Consider the following 17,619-nt stretch of genomic DNA (forward strand, 5'->3'; position numbering starts at 1 on the left):
TTTTCCAGTGAATTTGTACATACAGTCCATCAGCTGTAATAAATGGCCCAGATCTGAAAGCTATCCAGTAACATCACTTATTGAGCCACTTCTCACTTTCAAATCCGGCATTTAAGTGAAGTAACAGGTCCTACAGGAGTCCAGTCCGAAACACAGGAACAGCCTACAATTTGAGACATTTAACAGGACTGAACCCCATGTAAGACTCATTTAAACTGAACCCTGCATTGCAGCAAACACTTAGGAAGGCAAGCAATAGAAAGCTTAAAAGGCAACAATCTACAAACCAACCCAGCCCTCTGGCAATCTTTAAAGCCGGAAAACTACAAATTCTGCTCAGCAGCCACTCTACTATTCATTTTACCACGTTATACAGCCCATCAAGTATAGTGGGCAAATTGCGTTCACAGGAACGTGCCCGCTATAAGCGGTGGGGACTGGACTTAAGTGGAGAATGTGATTTGATTTCAGATAGACTTCTTCCTTTTGATCGACAAGAATGCAATATATTCTGTCTAATTAATTTTTGCAGAGTTGTGTTGCAGCTTTCTTGGATGTTATTATTGGAGGTCGTACTGTGGAAACTCCTCCCATGTCATCTGTGAACTTGCTGGAAGGGCTCAACAGGACTGTGGTCTACATGACCCACAACCAGCTTTTAAACTTGGTGAGCACATGTGTTTTGTTCAGTATTAATTTTTTGGCTAACATTTTTGCAGGTGAGTAGTATCTCATTTATTTAAGAATGTAACAATAAGCAAGATTTCATGATAAAAAATCTGGTGGTATATAGACTCGTATTCCTTTACAAGCACATAGATTTTGTTGCATTGATTGGGAAACTCACTTTTTGATTCCATGGTTATGCTCAGTTCAACTTGTGAATTGATTCCTTGGATGGCCTACTGAGTATGTAACTTAAAGGCATCCTATTGAATTAATATTTTGAGATTTTTTACCCATCACAGATCTGTCTCAAATTTGGCAATCTTGAATTATATCTTACTATTTTGATGTCGTCCATATCGCTCAAGAAATGCACCTTCGTGGGACTCTTGTTCAAGTTACGTTAGAAGTAGTTGATTTTGTTCATGCTTTTCCCTTCCACAGAAAAGGAGGTATTGTTCTGTGTACATTTTCCCCCTTTTCTGTGATCTCTGTGCTTTTCCCCCTCCCTTTCATTCCCGGCCTGATTTGCCTCTTAGTCAAGAGCGCAGCTGAATACCCTGTTTCTTGATTTCCAGCAGTCCCCCTTGTAACTGATCACTAGGAGGTGCTGGTGATTTACCCTTGCACGTCTCTCCCCATTGATTTTCACCTCCTGCTGAAGAGACATTGTCGCCCGTGTTGAGAGGCTCCTCGCTGGACCAAGCTCAGGTCCAATTCTGAGCAGAAGGGCACACACCTGCATCCATTTCTGCGCTCTACCTGAGGAGTTTACTTTGGCCACTGTGCTCACTATTCTCCAGCACCGCCCCCCCCCCCCCCCCCATTTCACGCATAATTGAAAAAAGGTTGCTCAAGCACTGATGTAAATTTTCACTGCATCGCAGAACCATACTTCAAAGCCTCATTTTCAATAGAAAAAGCTTCAGCACAATGCTGCACCAAATGGGTTTGTTTACACCCCTGCATTTTATTCTCCTGCACCTGTTTCTCCTATCTGCAAGAAATTGAATGCAGAACCACGCCTTGTATAAACGGGCAGATGAAAACTTAATCTGGCTATCCTGGCTATAACGAACAATCTCCACAGGTGACACACTACATTAAGCCGTTTGATAGCCGATGAAATTCAAAGAGTGATAACAGCAGGTGACCCTGCCTACTGACACCACATTGGAGATGGCACCACACATGAAGTTCCATCACCAGCCTCTGACTGCTGACAAATATTTTTAAATTTAGAACTTTAAAGGAGATACAGCAAGCCATCTGAATTATTTTGAATATTTACAATTCAAAAAAATGAGTTGCTGTCATTGTATTGAGTACACATTAGCTGTGGTATGCTAGCAGGGCAAGGGCACACATGCAGATGTCTGTGAAATTGGGAGTATTTATTGCACATTTTGTATTGCTGCAAAGCAAATTACTGCAGCACTGTTGTCGGGTATACAGTACAACTGGAACATTAAGTTTTGTGAAAAGTATATATATTTTTCATCAGTTTAGATCACATCCTGGCATCTCTCAAATGCTCACATTTCTTTTTGGGAAGATAGACTGCATGAATTTTATAATGAAGCATTTACACAGTCCAAATGGGATTTGATTTAGATTTGAAATTTAATAATGGCATTAAAACATGTAAATGTCATGCAGTGAATTGTCCAGTCATAAATATTATCAAGAGGATGCTTGAATACTTATTGATCTGTCCAAGTTGTCCTTGCCAGCAATATTTTGAAGTGTAAAAAGGGGCAGTTGAGTTACCAGTAACTGTACAGATATCATCCTTTTTAAAACAATTTTAGAATTATGGAGCAATTCTGGTGTATATAATTCACCATGAGCACAGGTTATTATCTGGAGCCGTTTGGAGTAGTGCCAAGTAACAGCCAGGCACTCTCCTGAAGGCGGGTATAACAAGGGTGTGACAACTGATGTTGCTTGTACATTTATCCTGTTGCCTTATTACAGATTGGCAGGAGCTGGGAACAGGTTACTGTCTTTCATCCTTGATCCCAGTCTGAAGCGAATGTGTGGCACAAGGAACCTTAAACAAAAAGAAAGTTGGCCACGGGGTCGAAAGGAAAGAAAAAAAAATCTTGCCCGCAAACTTGTAATCTTTTCTTTGTCATCAACCAATATTGAAGCTTGCTTCATTTTGGAGAAACTGAACAGGTTTGCAGTTGATGTAATAGAAATTTTTTATTGACTAAAATTAAACTTTACACATTTAATTTGTGTGTAGGTTACTTTCACACGACATGTAATGCCAGGGGAGCTGCTAAGAGAAGAGGACAGGATGGCTCTGGAGAACCTTATCATTAATGTTCCCCATCAAAGAACAGGGAAGAGCAATAGCCTTGAGCTGACTCCCTCCAGCACACCCCAGCTGTCTCCTGCAACTACTCCAGCCAACAAAAAAAATCGACTGCAAATAGGTAGGAGACACAGCTGTTTTACTTAACCCTATGAGGTGTGCAGCAGTAATTCTGCAAAACCAGAATTTTAAAAATTGCTTTGATATGAATTAAGAAATGCTCTGATTATTTATTGAAATTTGCTGTGCTCTGCATTATTGTTTCCCTGTTGGGATTTTACAGAATATTTATTTTCTGCAGATATGATCAGAAGTGTTCATTATGAAAGTACAAAGAACATTAGGTTTTTCATGTGTTCAAGAGACTAAAGCTTCCATGCTCGATATTTTTTTAAATTCTGTGACTAGGACGTAAATAAAACATTTCAACTGCATGTTGATGTGATTTTTGTGTCAATCTCTAGAAACACAGGTCTTGTATGGTTTTTGTATTTGGTACTCTGCTTCTGGTTCTTGACCTGTCAATGCCACATGTACTTGAAACTCCCACTTCTGGTTATGTCTTTGCAATTGAAAGGGAACTGTATGATTCCCTTGGTACAGCGCTGGTGTATACTACAGTCAATTTTTGCTTGCTAGATCCTTCTTGTGGATAACACATACACAAGTGTACGTTCTCACTCATGCTCCTTAAGGTTGGTGATTTATCTGTAAGGCTGGAGAACCGTTTCACCTGGGCTAAGAAGTGTGCGTCGTATTTCCACCATTGAAAAATACATCGCCGTTGCTTCTTGATGTATATGAATCAGATCTGTATTTGACTACCCTAAGGAACTTGGGGCAGGCAAATTAATGCACTTTCACTGGAACATAGCTTTCATTTTATAATGCAGGTTTTTGCAGGCTCCCAGCCATATTAACAGTGATTTATTATACTGAAAGCATTTTTAATATACCCTCCCCCCACCTTCAAGGGGGCTCAGGTAAGTTTCTTTGCCTATCCTGCCCACAGGGACATTTCTAATTATGGAGCCCCATGCCTTTTGGTGTACATATTTATAAGCCATGTTTCTTTGTCATTTGTGTTTTTTAACAACTGCCTTTTGTTGACAAGTTTCTGCCCTCCTTTTGACAGCTCTCACTGGTGCTGGGGTATGGTTCCAGGAGCGCTGTCCAGTACCTCACCCAAGTGACTATCATGTGTCAGTCTAGGTAGTGAGTGTTGGCAGGCTATTCCTTTGTGGGGGCATCACTGCTGAGCCTGATATAAAAAATAATTCATTCTCTGGATGTGGGCATTGCTGGCTAGGCCGGCATTCATTGCCCTGATTGTAGCCACTTCAGAGGGCAGTCAAGAGTCAACCACATTTGAGTGGGACTGGTGTCACGTACAAGCCAGTCTGGGTAAGGACAGCAGGTTTACTTTCCTAAAGGACATTTCTAATTTGGGTTTTTATGACAATCCATCCGATAACTTCATGGTCACTTTTTTACTGATTTTCATTAGAGTCGTAGAATGCTACAGCACAGGAGGAGGCCATTTGACCTATCGTGCCAATGCCAGCTCTTGGGTAGAGCTGTCCTATTAACCCCACTCCCGTGCTCTTTCCCCATAGCCCTGTAATTTTTTTCCTTCAAGTATTTATCCAGTTCCCTTTTGTAAGTTACTATTGAATCTGCTTCCACTACTTTTGCTTTCTGTCCCTTAGCCAATTTTGTAACTACACTGCCATTGCCTCTTTAATCCCATGGGCTTTAATTTTGCTAACGAATTTTAATGAATTCAAATTCTCAAACAGAATGATGTTTCTTTGACTTGGCAAACAGCCTGAATGAATAATTTGATCTTGTGTTTTTGGGAATATTAGTCCAGGCCTTTGGATTGCTGGTCCAGTAACATCGCTACCATCCAAGTACTTTCCAGCAAGAGTCATTGGATACTTATCAGGAGTAGCAACTCAATCTGATTTTCTCCTTCCACCTCATCTAGGGATATGAAGGTCAATTATAGCGTCCTACTGCTGATCTCGGCTAATTCAGCACAAATCAGAAATAAGGCCTATTTTTGCTTGCTTGATGAATATGAATGATTGGAAGTCGAAAATCTTTATATAAAAAAAAATAAAAAACGTTCTATCTATATTAAGGCTTAGCAATTAAGTTAGCTGAAACTAAATATTTTTGTTGAGCGAATACTTGTCTGTCTGGGCTCACAATCCATTTTACCTTGTTCACAGTCCAAGCTCCACAATGTCCCATTTGTGCAACGTAATTCCGGGCTTATGTTCCTGCATCAAATTAAAACGAGGCACCCACTCTTAAATTACCTTTTCTGTGTGCACATGAAAATACAAATATAAATTTCTGATCAGTTGAAAGTTAATGGTTTGATTTATATAGCTCCTTTACTGCTCATGGTGCACAGGAAACTGAATTCAATATTAAGAAAAAATGGTTTTCTATTGTATGCTTCATTCAAATGTTCAAAATATCCACTCCAAGGCATAAGTACAAGCAAAATGTTTCTTATCAATCTTGACTGTAATTCTGCTGAGTGTGTTCAGGCAAAATATTACCACGTTAGAAGTAAAACGTGTCCAATCCTCCATTTTATTTTTCTGGAGACAGTCTTATTATGCATTCTGAGTTGTTGGCTGATTCCATCATTCACAAATGGCAGCTGGTTTTCCAATATTTCCTGCATGATCAGTGCATGTTTATAACTAGTGTGCACTCTGCTATGTTTGGCAACTGCAACCATACCATTTTTAATATGAAGAAAAAAAACTTGGATTTGTCTTTGATTTGGCAAACAGCCTTGGCACTAATTATCTACTCTTTTGACTTGGGAGCCCCCACAGTCTTAGTAATCTCACAGATCGATGGAAGTTCAATGTGATGTTGCAGCTGAGCCTTCAAAGGCTGAAAAAATATTCTGATAGGAAACGTTCAGAGTTTTATGTATGTTGCAAAAATGACCGTAGTATTAATATTTGTAGTTTTTGGATTCTGTTTGGATGAAAAACTAAAGCTTATGCATAATTTGATAATGGGAAGACATTTTTGTTGTGAGTTTTGGTTGAGGTGATTAACATGCATTTGGTTTCCCTTCATTTAATGCTGCCAACACCCAGGACAACAATTCGCAGCCATTACCGCCTGGGATACCTCCGCTACAAATCTGACTGCTCACATTCCCCTTGTAACTCCATTTGGTGGGTAACACTTTTTTTGTGCCAGAAAGGTTCCAGAAATGCTAGATTTATGCCAAGGTACCTGGGGCAATTTAATACCATGTTGGAATTGTTAAAATGCATGTTCAGTTTCTTTATTCTGGTTTCTTTTCAAATGTGATTGCTGCTGCATAGAAAACACACCTGCTGTTTTCTGAATGCAACAGAAAAAAATGGAACACAGTTTACATTTTTTGGCAAACTGTGTTGGCCTGTTTCATCAATCATAATCCAGTTAGATGATGAAATATATTTAAATTGTCAGATCAAGATGTTAATTCTTGACATTTATTTGGTTAACTTTTCAAATTCTGCTAAGCAGCTTTTGAAGAAACTTCATCATGCTTGACTCAGCCTGTGAAATGACATTCAATATTTCACATGCTGCACTTAAATTGTAAAAAAATAACATTACTGGAACGAGGGTTATTTAAGCATAGTGCAGTAAAACATAGTTCTTGGATCACTGAGATAAGGATTCAAATTGTCTCAGACTTTGGATGATTCCCTTCTCACATTAGTTAAAAGGAGCTCTAAGAAAATCCACTTCAGCAGCCTCAAGTCCTCAACTGCGATTCAGCAGCAGAAACTTGCCCCCAGATCTAGCAGCTCAAAACTGGGCATGCATGACCTGCTGTGGGCAATCAGCAGCAGAATTTGTAACTTCATAGTCTGGTATATCCCTCACTTCTCCATTACCATCAAGCCAGATGACTAACCCTGGTTCAATGATGAGTGCAGATAGCAGCACTCGGTGTATCTGAAAGTGAGATGCCAATCTGGTGAAGTTACAAAACAGGACTACACGCATGCAAAACAGTAAGAACAGCATGCTACCGATCAAGCGAAGCAGAGGAGGGAGGCTCCATGAACATCTTATACTCAATGATGGCAGAGACTAACACAGGGCGCAAAAGGCGAGGCTGAAGCATTTACAATCATCTTCAGCCAGAAATGTTGAGTGGATGATCCTTGGCCTCCTGAGGTCCCCACCATCACAGATGCCAGTCTAAGCCAGTTTGATTCACTCACCATATGACATCAAGAATCAGCCGAGTGCACTGGGCACAGCTAAAGCTACGGCTCCCAACAACATCCCGGCTGTAGTGCTGAAGACCTATGCTCCAGAACTAGCTGTGCCTCTAGCCAAGCTGTTCCAGTATAGCTCCGATACTGGCATCTACCCGACAATGTGGAGAATTGCTCAGATATGCCCTGACGACAAAAAGCAGGACAAATCCAACCCTGCCTATTACTGCCCCTTCAGCCTACTCCCAGTCAGCAAAGTGGTTGACGGGATTGATGAGTGATATAAAGCAGCACTTACCAATAACCTGCTCACCAATGCTCAGTTTTGGTTCCGCAAGGACCACTCGGCTCCGGACCACATTATAACCTTGGTCCAAACATACGCACAAGCTGAATTCCAGCGTTTGAGTGAAAGTTACTGCACTTGACGTCAAGGCAGCATTCGACTGAGTATGACACCAAGGAGCCCTAGTAAAACTGAAATCCATGGGCATCAGGGAGAAAACTCTAGTGGCTGGTCATAGGGCACAAAGGAAAATGTTTGTGGTTGTTGGAAGCCAATCATCTCAAGCCATGACGTTGCTGCAGGAGTTCCTCAGGGCAGCATCTTCGACACAACTATCTTCAGCTGCTTCATCGATGATCTTCCCTGCATTGTAAGGTTAGAAATGGAGCTGTTTGATTGCACAGCATTCAGCTCCATTTGTAATTCCTCAGATATTGGAGCAGTCCATGCCCGCATACAGCAAGAACTGGACCATATCCAGGCTTGGACTGATGAGTGGCAAGTAACATTGGTGCCACACATGAGAGGCAATGACCATCTCCAGCGAGAGAACCTAACCACAGCATTACCATTGCTGAATCCCCCACCATCAATATCCTGGAAGATATTCTGGATTGACCAGAAACTCAACTGGTCCACCAGCGGCCATGGCCGTGGCTATTGGAGCAGGTCCAGAGGCTGAATATTCTGTGGCGAATGGCTCACCTCCTGACTCCCCAAAGCCTTTCCATCACCGACAAGGAATGTGATGAAATATTAACAACTTGCCTGGACAGGTGCAGCTACAACACCAACATCATCCAGGACAAAGCAGTCGGTTTGATTGGCACTTCACCGACTAGCCTAAACATTCACCCCCTGCATCACCAGCATATTGTGGTGGCAGTGTGTACTATCTACAGGTTGCACTGCAGCAACTCGCCAAGGATTCTTTGGCAGCACCTCCCAAACCTATGACCTCTACCACCCAGAAGGACAAGATCAGCAGGTGCATGACAACAACACCATTCCAAGGTCCCCCTCATTCTGACTTGGGTATATATGGTCATTCTTTCATAGTCGCTGGGTCAAAATCCTGGAACTCCCCACCTAACAGCATTGTGGGAGCATCTTCCCCACACTGGCTGTGGTTCAAGAAGGCAACCCACCCTCACCTTCTCGAGGGCAACGAGGGATGGCCAGGAAATGCTGTCCTTGCCAGCGATGCCCATATCCCAAGAATGAATAATAGCACATGCAGATGACACAAAATTTCTAAGTGTGGTGAACAGTGAAGAGGATAGTGATAGACTTCAAGAGGATATGGACAGGCTGGTGGCATGGGCGGACATGTAACAGATGAAATTTAATACAGAAAAATGTGAGGTGATACATTTCGGTAGGATGAATGAGGAGAGGCAAATAAACTAAAGGGGTACAGAAAGAGAAATCTAGGGGTATATGAACACAAATCGTCGAAGGTGGCAGGGCAGGTTGAGAAAGAGGTTAAAAAAGCATGTGGGATCCTGGGCTTTATAAATAGAGGCATAGAGTACAAAAGCAAGGAAGTCATGATGAACCTTTTATAAAACTGGTTCGAGCACAACTGGAGTGTTGTGTCCAGTTCTGAGCACTGCACTTTAGGAAAGATGTGAAGGCCTTAGAGAAGGTGCAGAAGAGATTTACTAGAATGATTCCAGGGATGAGGGACTTCAGTTACGTGGATAGACTGGAGAAGCTGAGGTTGTTCTCCTTGGAACAGAGAAGGTTGAGAGGAGATTTGATAGAGGTATTCAAAATCATGAAGGGTCTAGACAGAGTAGATAGAGAGAAACTGTTCCCATTGGCAGAAGGTTCGAGAACCATAGGACATAGATTTAAGGTGATTGGCAAAAGAACCAAAGGTGATATGAGCAAGTGGTTAGGATCTGGAATGCACTGCCAGAGTGGGTGATGGAGGCAGATTCAATTGTGGCTTTCAAAAGGGAACTGGATAAGTGTTTGAAAGGAAAAAAAATTTGCAGGGCTACGGGGATAGGGCGGGGGAGTGGGACTAGCTGTATTGCTCTTCTTTCGAGCCGGCACGGACTTGATGGGCCGAATGGTCTCCTTCCGTGCTGTAACATTTTGATGATGCTAAGTAAAGTGTACCATTTTTGTGAAGAAGTGTTTGGCAAGTTTTATTTGAGGGAGAAGAGTTGTGTAAATTTTGTCATATTAATTGCATGTGACAACATGATGTATTTGAACGCAGTTTATATCATTCCATTGTATACCAGACAGTGCGCCTTTATATATATCTGGTCAGATTTTACTCTGAGCGGCGAACAAATTGCACCCGCTGCTCATTAGACTTGGACTTGCCCATAGACTTTTCATGGGCTTTTGCGCTACAGGTTCCGCTTATCGGGCCCTCAATCCAGCGCAGCGCCCTCTGCCGGGCATCTGTGAGCTGTGTGAACGGGGCAAGGTGCTGTCTATCCCTTTAACCAATCAGATTGAAGCATGTTAATAAGCAACACAGACACTGAAACAGCAAGTGTAAGTTAGAATAGTAAATTCAATGTAAAATTTGTTGTAGAAAGCAAAATAAAGAGAGGGTAAGAAGTATTGAATTAAAAGACAGCGATAAGAGACAAAGAAAAAGTAAAAATAGTCAATTTTTTTAAATGTCCAACAACAATTAAAATGTGAAGGAATGAGACTCCACATTTGTGAAAATACATTTTCAGTGCCAGAGGGGTTGTTCGGCAGTCATTATGACTTACCACACCGTTAAAATTTTAGACTAAAATAACTGGACGTACCTTTTTCTGGCGCGATTAATTCGTTTCCAGCCGGTCAGGAGAGGATCTTAGTGTCGTTGCAGTCATTTCGAAGGGGAGCCAACCGGCGACATCACCTTCCCGCGAAGCTTCTGGACAAGCAGGGCATCTGGTTGAGGATCGTCTCGATTTCTCTGTTTAACTGCGCATGTGCGGTCATCAGAAGTTCCTCTACCGTTCACACTCATATAATGGTGAGCGTTGTTAGGCTCACTGTTATTTTTAGAACAAATTCTGGGCCAATAAATCTTGTTTCTGCATTTAACCTCTGTCCATATAAACCAAGAGATTGGTTTGACCGAAATGTGTTCGGGAGCAAAGACCAAAAATCATCACATTGACTTCATTTTCACAGTTAATAAATAAGAGAATAAAGAAATAATAAAGAAGTATTGTAGCTGAGGCAAACGGGTGGTGATCAAAAGGAAGATGGCATTACCAGAACTTGTAGATTTAGCTAAATTTATTAGATATGGCTTGCCAATGACTGGACTGTAATCTGTCTTGTTTTTGTGTTGTAATTTCTTCATAACTTAATCCAGCGACAGGTGTGCTTGACAAACATTTCTCATGCACAAGACCTCAATTGTTGCTGTTCAATTTTGTGTGGAAATGTTTTGAATTTAGTGTTAAGCTATTTCATCAACTTAGTAGTGTGGTTCAAATGTTTTCATTGTGCTTCGCTGCCTGTAAGCCGACTCATAAGTCAAGACAAAACATGTGGGAATATTTACTAAAAGATCAAAATAAATGTTGGAAATAATCTAATAGGCTTGTTTTTAATCCTTTGCCCTACTTTGTATACCAAAAATCTATTCACTTCAGTAGATCTTTCTCCTCAAGTAAGAACAAAATAATTTGGGCAAATTGTATGTGTATGCTAAGTTCAGTTTTGGAAATAAGTTTCTGTAAAATGTAGGCCAAGATTGAAAATATTAAGTATGCAGAGTATTTCCCAGGGGTTTCATTTTATTTCTTTTTCCAGAATTTAATTTTTTCAAAGGATGCTTATTCCGAATGGAAAATGTCTTCATTTGTAAACAAATGCACAAAATAAATATTATTGGTATGTATTTTCACGTTACTTATGATTGTGATGAAAAAGACGCAGGTTTCTTGGTTTGCCTCCTTCCTAATACAATTTTTGTTGTTTTGGTCTCATCCTTTCTCACAAAGATGATGCCTCTTTTAAATTGAATAGATTTTTTTTTTTAAGTAGTTCTTCTGATGTGGCTGATGCCTAGTTTATTGCCCATCCCTAGTTGTTCTGAGAGGTGGTGGTGGGCCTTCTCCTTGAACCACTACAGTCCTTGTCCTGATAGCACTCCATCCACTACTTTTGTGGTATTATAATATGTATAGACACCTTATCTGTCTGTGATGTGTCCAGTTGGGTGATAGTTATTGATTTGTGTGCATATACAGGTTGTGTGTAATGTTGAGACATTTCATTGGAGTTTAGTTCAATTAAATTAGTCCGCATTGTAGGAAGTCGAGACACAAACTGATTTCTTTCTAATGTAATATTTTTCAGCTGGAAGGAACAGAAGCCGGACAAATGAAGTAAAGGATCAACACTTGGAACATGAAAGTGCAACACAGGAGCCCTTGCAGGAGGTCCAACCTGAAGAAGTATTGGTCATTTCACTGGGCATTCCTTCACAGATGACACCAGGCATGATGTCAGAAAATGAGGTACAATCCTAAATGATGCATATCTATTTATATAGCTTTGTGTTCCAAGAACCCCAAGTATTATTGGGGTTAGGGCATGAAATTGATGGAGCTTGACCAGTTACTCTGAAATAAACCAGGAACTGTCTTTCATACTTCAAAAGCATTAACAATTGTGGAAATGCTCCACCTGCCCAGCTAATCATTTGAATAGAAATAGGTGATTTGATTGATTTATAAGCATTAATGAGGGAAGACTCATTTAACGACGAACTAGTTACTTCTCAAAATCCCTCCAAAAGGATGAGTTCTGATTCTTGGAGTATATTTAGAACCTATTCTCTGTCTTGTCCTCCTGTCTTCAATTCCCTTGCTAAACCCCCCATGTTGTTAATTCTCTTCCTGCCTTCAAAAACGTCCTCAAAACCTTTGTTTTCTACCGTGTTTTTAGTTTAATGTTTTACCACCGCTGCTTTCTGTTTCTCCTCTGTCAAGTGTCTTGGGATGTCTTCTATGTTGAAGGCACTATCCAGATGCAAGTTGCTGGAGAGAATGTTTCTATAGCAAGCAATGTGGATCATCTCATCCCTTTCACACAAATGCTCTTTGACAGAATTGCAGTGCTAAAAATTATGAAAGTGGTGACTGAAGTGTCCTTCATGAATAAATTTTAATTGAACTTGATTATATTTTTAATTTGCCTCTGATTACTTAATGTTTGAAAGGGAAACTTTATCCTTGTGTTTATCATATGGATTAGCATCCTGATATCTTGGAAAGTTGGATGCAAAATTGTGGTGGTGGAAAGTTCTGAGAAATACTTCAAAGGCTTCTGAAGTTTAAAGAAATAGACTTTTAATGAATTCTTCATTCTGAGGTGGCTTGGCTACAGATACTTTATTTGGCACAGAAATTGTTGCAAGAATCATTATTGATAAAAGCAGGAAAATAATCATGTTTTGTAATATTTTGAGTATTAATTGATTTCTGATCTCTAATTGACATTTTGATGCAAGTCAGCTTGTTGAATTGCTGTGTGTGGGGGTAACTTACCTGCCAACCTTTTGAGGACTCAAAAAGTGATGTTGAATTTTGAATGTACCTCCTGAGACTGTAGTTACTAAATGAAGAATGTGGTGGGGTGTAGCTGAAATATGGATAGATCACATGGGTGCAGAAGGGTAATTCACATGTTAGTAACTTGTGAGCGGCACAAACCTCGCATGTGCTGTACCGGACTGGATAAATGACATCTATGGTACCTTGAAATAAAAACAGAAAATGCTGGATAAGTTCAGCAAGTCAGGCAGCATCTGTAGAGAAAGAAACAGAGTTAACGTTTCAGGTGGAAGACCTTTCATCAGAACTGGAAGATGTTAAGAGAGTTAAAGTTTTTGAGTAAGTACAGAGCTAGGGAAAGCGGGGTGGGGAGGAAAGTACAAAAGGGAAGGTCTGTGATAGGGTAGAGGGCACGAGTGATTACATGACAAAGGAATGATGGTGCAAGGCAAGGAGGGTGGTAATGGGACAGGTTAAGAAACAAAAGATTGATCAGGAGTAGCTGGAAATGGCAGCAGCAGAACCATTACCAGCACTAGCTGACCGCTTTTGATTTTGTGTTTAATTCACTGCCAATTCTCTTCCAGGAATGCCCACCTTGAAGTTCTGCTCTTCTCTCTGACGGGATTTCAATTTGTCTCTATTACCTTGTTCACCTTCATTGCTTTCTGTTCCCCTTCTCGTGTTTGATCAGGTTTCTTCTTCTCCACCGTTTTCTGTTTTCCAGCATCCGCAGTATTTTGCTTTTGATTCTATAATATCATGGTTCAAGCTTCAAGAAATATGCAAATGATAGAACTTGGATCCTTCCTTGTTCGAGATTATTTGTTTTCTTTTCTGATGGGTTGTCACTGTCTGCTTTTAGAAGAGAAAATTGCAGAATAACTCCAGGATTGCTGCTCATATGTGCTAACAGCTCGCTGATTGGGGAAATAGTGGATGACTGGTGGGTGGCTAGTTGCTTGTCTACCTTATCAGCTAATATTGGGAACTTGGAGAGCAGGGAACTGGAAGAAAAAAGGAATTTGTACCCTCAAAGTAGACTACTACCAATATAGATTCGTACCACCAAGGTTTTTAGTTTTTAAAATATCTAGTTATACTCAGAGTTTATGTATGATTTGTATTACACAGCCAAAATTATTTTGAAAGATATTCACAAAATTATAAAGTTTTAAGAATGTGAAAGTAACTGTTTTGTTAACAAAAAATCCCAGTGAATTCACAGAACATGATTAAAAACAAATCATACATTTGTGATCAAGACGAGACAGAACTGCTTCATTTAATCCTAAAGTTACAGATGTGTAATACTCTGTTCTGCACCCATTATCCCTTTGCTTAAGGCACAAAAACATTTTTGTTCTACTGGGCGAGGGGGTGGAGGGTTGTCTGGTATTCTGTTGCATCAAAGTACAACCTGTTACAACAGTCAGAATTTTTGCTCAATTTTCTCAACATATTTAATTTTTAAAAGTTATACTGTGATGCTGTACGTTAATTTGCAATAAAATTGAACTTCTAATTTGTGTTGCGTGCGTGTCCCAAGAGATCCAGAGGACAGTGACTTTCTGTTAACCACAGTTAGTTGTATAATGTCTTTTACCCACAACTGTAGCGCTGTGTTCTCAGCCCCAACAAACGCTGTCATTGTAGTTCCACATTCAGCGTTTCCCTTCTGTCTTTCACTATAGAATCGAAGCATGTTTCTTGGTTTTATCCACCAAAAAAGGAAACCACAGTGGCAAATGTGCATTAATTTGTGCCAGAGAAAATTGCTAAATGTTTATCTCCTCGTGGAGGGAGCGCAAAAAAGATGTTTACACCACCTAGTGGCCATTTTATTAACATCCTTTTGAAGTGTTGTTGAATTTGCTGGATTTTCAACGAAGAAGGTACCCAGAAGATTCATGGAGGGAGAAGAGAAAATATTTTGGGCTGAAAAATTCTCCCAGGCTATCTAATTTTGTGTTTTGAATTATTTCAGTAGCATACCTGCGATTTCATGAAATGTTAATTTTCATTTTCTGATCTTATGGATAAAGTGACTTGTATTGCATAGGTAACAGCAGCAAAAAGATTCATTTAGTAAAATAGTAAATCTGTTGTGACCAGGTTTAGCATTTCATTCAATTATTTTTCTTGAATTGACTTTCAGTTCACATTGGTAGAATTTTACCAATGAAGATAGAACTTGTATTTATATAGAGTCTTTCACATCCTCTGGACGTTACAAAGCGTTTCACAGCCAATGAAGTACTTTTGAAGTGTAGGCATTGTTGTAACGTAGGCAAACGTGGTAGCTAATTTGCACTCAGGTCCCACAAAGAGCAATGAGATAAATGACCAGATAATCATTTTAGTGATGTTGGTCAGGGCACTGAAAGAACTCCTCTGTTCCTCTTCAGAAAGTGCCATGGGACCTTTTACATGCATTGGAGAGTGCAGATGGGCCTCATTTTAACATCTCAGCTGAAAGGAGGTACCTCTGACAGGCTCCCTCTCTCCTGCACTGAGGTGTCAGCCTTGATTATGTGCTGACTGGAGTGGGGCTTGAACCCACGACCTTCTGACTCGAGCGAGCGTGCTACCACAGAGCCACGGCAGTTTGTGATCTTTGGAGTGAATGAAGTACAATGTGGTTCTGAGGTGGTTGAGGAATTTTAATGAGGGTTAATTGCACATCAGATACAACCTTATCCTTATGACACTGAAAGCACACTGTTGGCAAAATTGTGTATGTTAAGGAATGTCATTGTTGGAAAGGGGAAGACTTTCCTTTTTGGGTATGCAGTGGTTGGCATCATCGTTCCAGATGTAGAATTAAGTTTCCTCTGAGTTGCCTCAGCAATGTACCTTAACCCCCAGCCTGACAGCATCTACTAATGGACTATTATAACTTTATTGTATCTGAGTTGGAATGGTTGATTAATGCAGAAGTTTGAGCAGTTTTGTGGTATGAACCCACACTCCCTGTGAAATAGGTGGAGAGTGACCCAACTCAATTCATGTAGGGTCCTAACAATAGGCATCAAGAGATTTGCATCCCAATGGTTGCCTCTATGTTTTGTCTTGGAGATGAAAATACCAGTGAGCAGACCTCAATGCTCATTGGAAGGATCTGTTTTACCTGGCCAAAGAGCAATGTGGAACTAGCTGTATAACTCCGGTCATCCAACTCTGTTGCTCTAATTGGATGGGATTCCCAAACCAGTAGTATAGTTTTACCCGACAACTGTACTGAAGTGATTTAGGTTAATATAATTATGTGAACAGTGCCATTGATGTTAAATTCATGGTTGACAGTCTACTGAAAATTTGAAGTTACGCTTTGTGCTTTAAAAGAATTAAATTATGCAGTAAACAACATTGAATTAAGAGTGTATTGCCAAATAGATTGGTACCATCAAGTAACAGGTTATTTAAATGTATCTTGACTACTTTCTTTACTTTGATCAGGTGTTGAGCATGCAGCTTGCTGAGAGTGGGCAGGGAGAAGTGCCTGTAGAGGATGGAAAACTGCACGGCAAACCAGATAAAACTCTGCGTTTTTCCCTCTGCAGTGATAATCTGGAGGGAATATCAGAAGGTGAGGCTTTTCTTCTGATGGGCGAGCACTAAGTACCAATCGTCCATTACCCCACACCTCACTGACCTACATTGGTTCCCAGTGTCCTAATGCTTCACATTTAAAATCCTTGTCCTCATCTTTTAAACCCTCCATTGTCTCACCCCAACTTATCTCTACAACCTCCTCCAGTCCTATGTTCTTAGGTCCACCAAACTTTTTGTTCCTCTGAATGCGGCCTCTTTTGTTTGTCCGCTCCCTTTGCTCCACCATTGGTGGCACAGCTTACTGTCATCTGGTTCTTAGTTTCTGGAATTTCCTCCTAAAACCCTTTCACCTTTCCACCCCTCCCCTACTTTAAATAATCTCCTCAAAACTCATCTCTTCGACCAAGCTTTTGGTCACCCCTCCAAATCTCCCCTTTGCTGGCTTAGTGTGTATTTTGTGTATGCCTATCTGTGGAGTGCCTTGGGATTTTTTTTATATTAAAGGCACTAGATAAATGGATGATGTTATGTAACCAAAACAGTTTGATAGCTCTGTGGCTGAATTATGTTAAAATGGTTTTGAGTAATGTTTCATAGTGCACCAAAATTAACATTTAGAAGAAACTGAAAATAGTTTGAGAATAGAGACCAATATCATAAAATGTTAAACCTGGAACCATATTGTGGATTTACTGTGAGCATTTAGCGGCAAAAAAATCTTTGGTACTTTGAACCCTTGCGCTTTAATACTGATGCCAACCCTTTATAGCTCGACCACATTATCTAAAAAATAAACCAAGAACTAGGAATATAGGAACAGGAGTTGGCCATTCAGCCCCTCGAGCCTGCTCTGCCATTTGATAAGATCATGTCTGATCTGTGATCTAGCTCCATATACCTGCTTTGGTCCATACTTTTCCCTTGATTCCATGGGCTTCTAACTTAGCTAACAGTCTCTTATGTGGGACCTTATCAAATGCCTTCTGAAAG

General features: G+C 40.4%; 1 protein-coding gene across 11 annotated transcripts in view; it reads left to right on the forward strand.

Moving 5' to 3' along the window:
* gapvd1 (GTPase activating protein and VPS9 domains 1) overlaps nucleotides 1-17,619 on the forward strand; it is a 115,246-nt gene that overhangs the window by 49,533 nt on the left and 48,094 nt on the right. For all 11 annotated transcript variants that reach the window (XM_067969720.1, XM_067969722.1, XM_067969719.1 and 8 more), the window contains 4 exons: nucleotides 533-667; nucleotides 2,918-3,110; nucleotides 11,876-12,036; nucleotides 16,534-16,663. In XM_067969720.1, the coding sequence (XP_067825821.1) occupies nucleotides 533-667; nucleotides 2,918-3,110; nucleotides 11,876-12,036; nucleotides 16,534-16,663 (619 nt within the window). The remainder of the gene's footprint in view (nucleotides 1-532; nucleotides 668-2,917; nucleotides 3,111-11,875; nucleotides 12,037-16,533; nucleotides 16,664-17,619) is intronic.

The sequence above is a fragment of the Heptranchias perlo genome, chromosome 31 (genome assembly GCF_035084215.1).
Source record: "Heptranchias perlo isolate sHepPer1 chromosome 31, sHepPer1.hap1, whole genome shotgun sequence".
NCBI lineage: Eukaryota > Metazoa > Chordata > Chondrichthyes > Hexanchiformes > Hexanchidae > Heptranchias > Heptranchias perlo.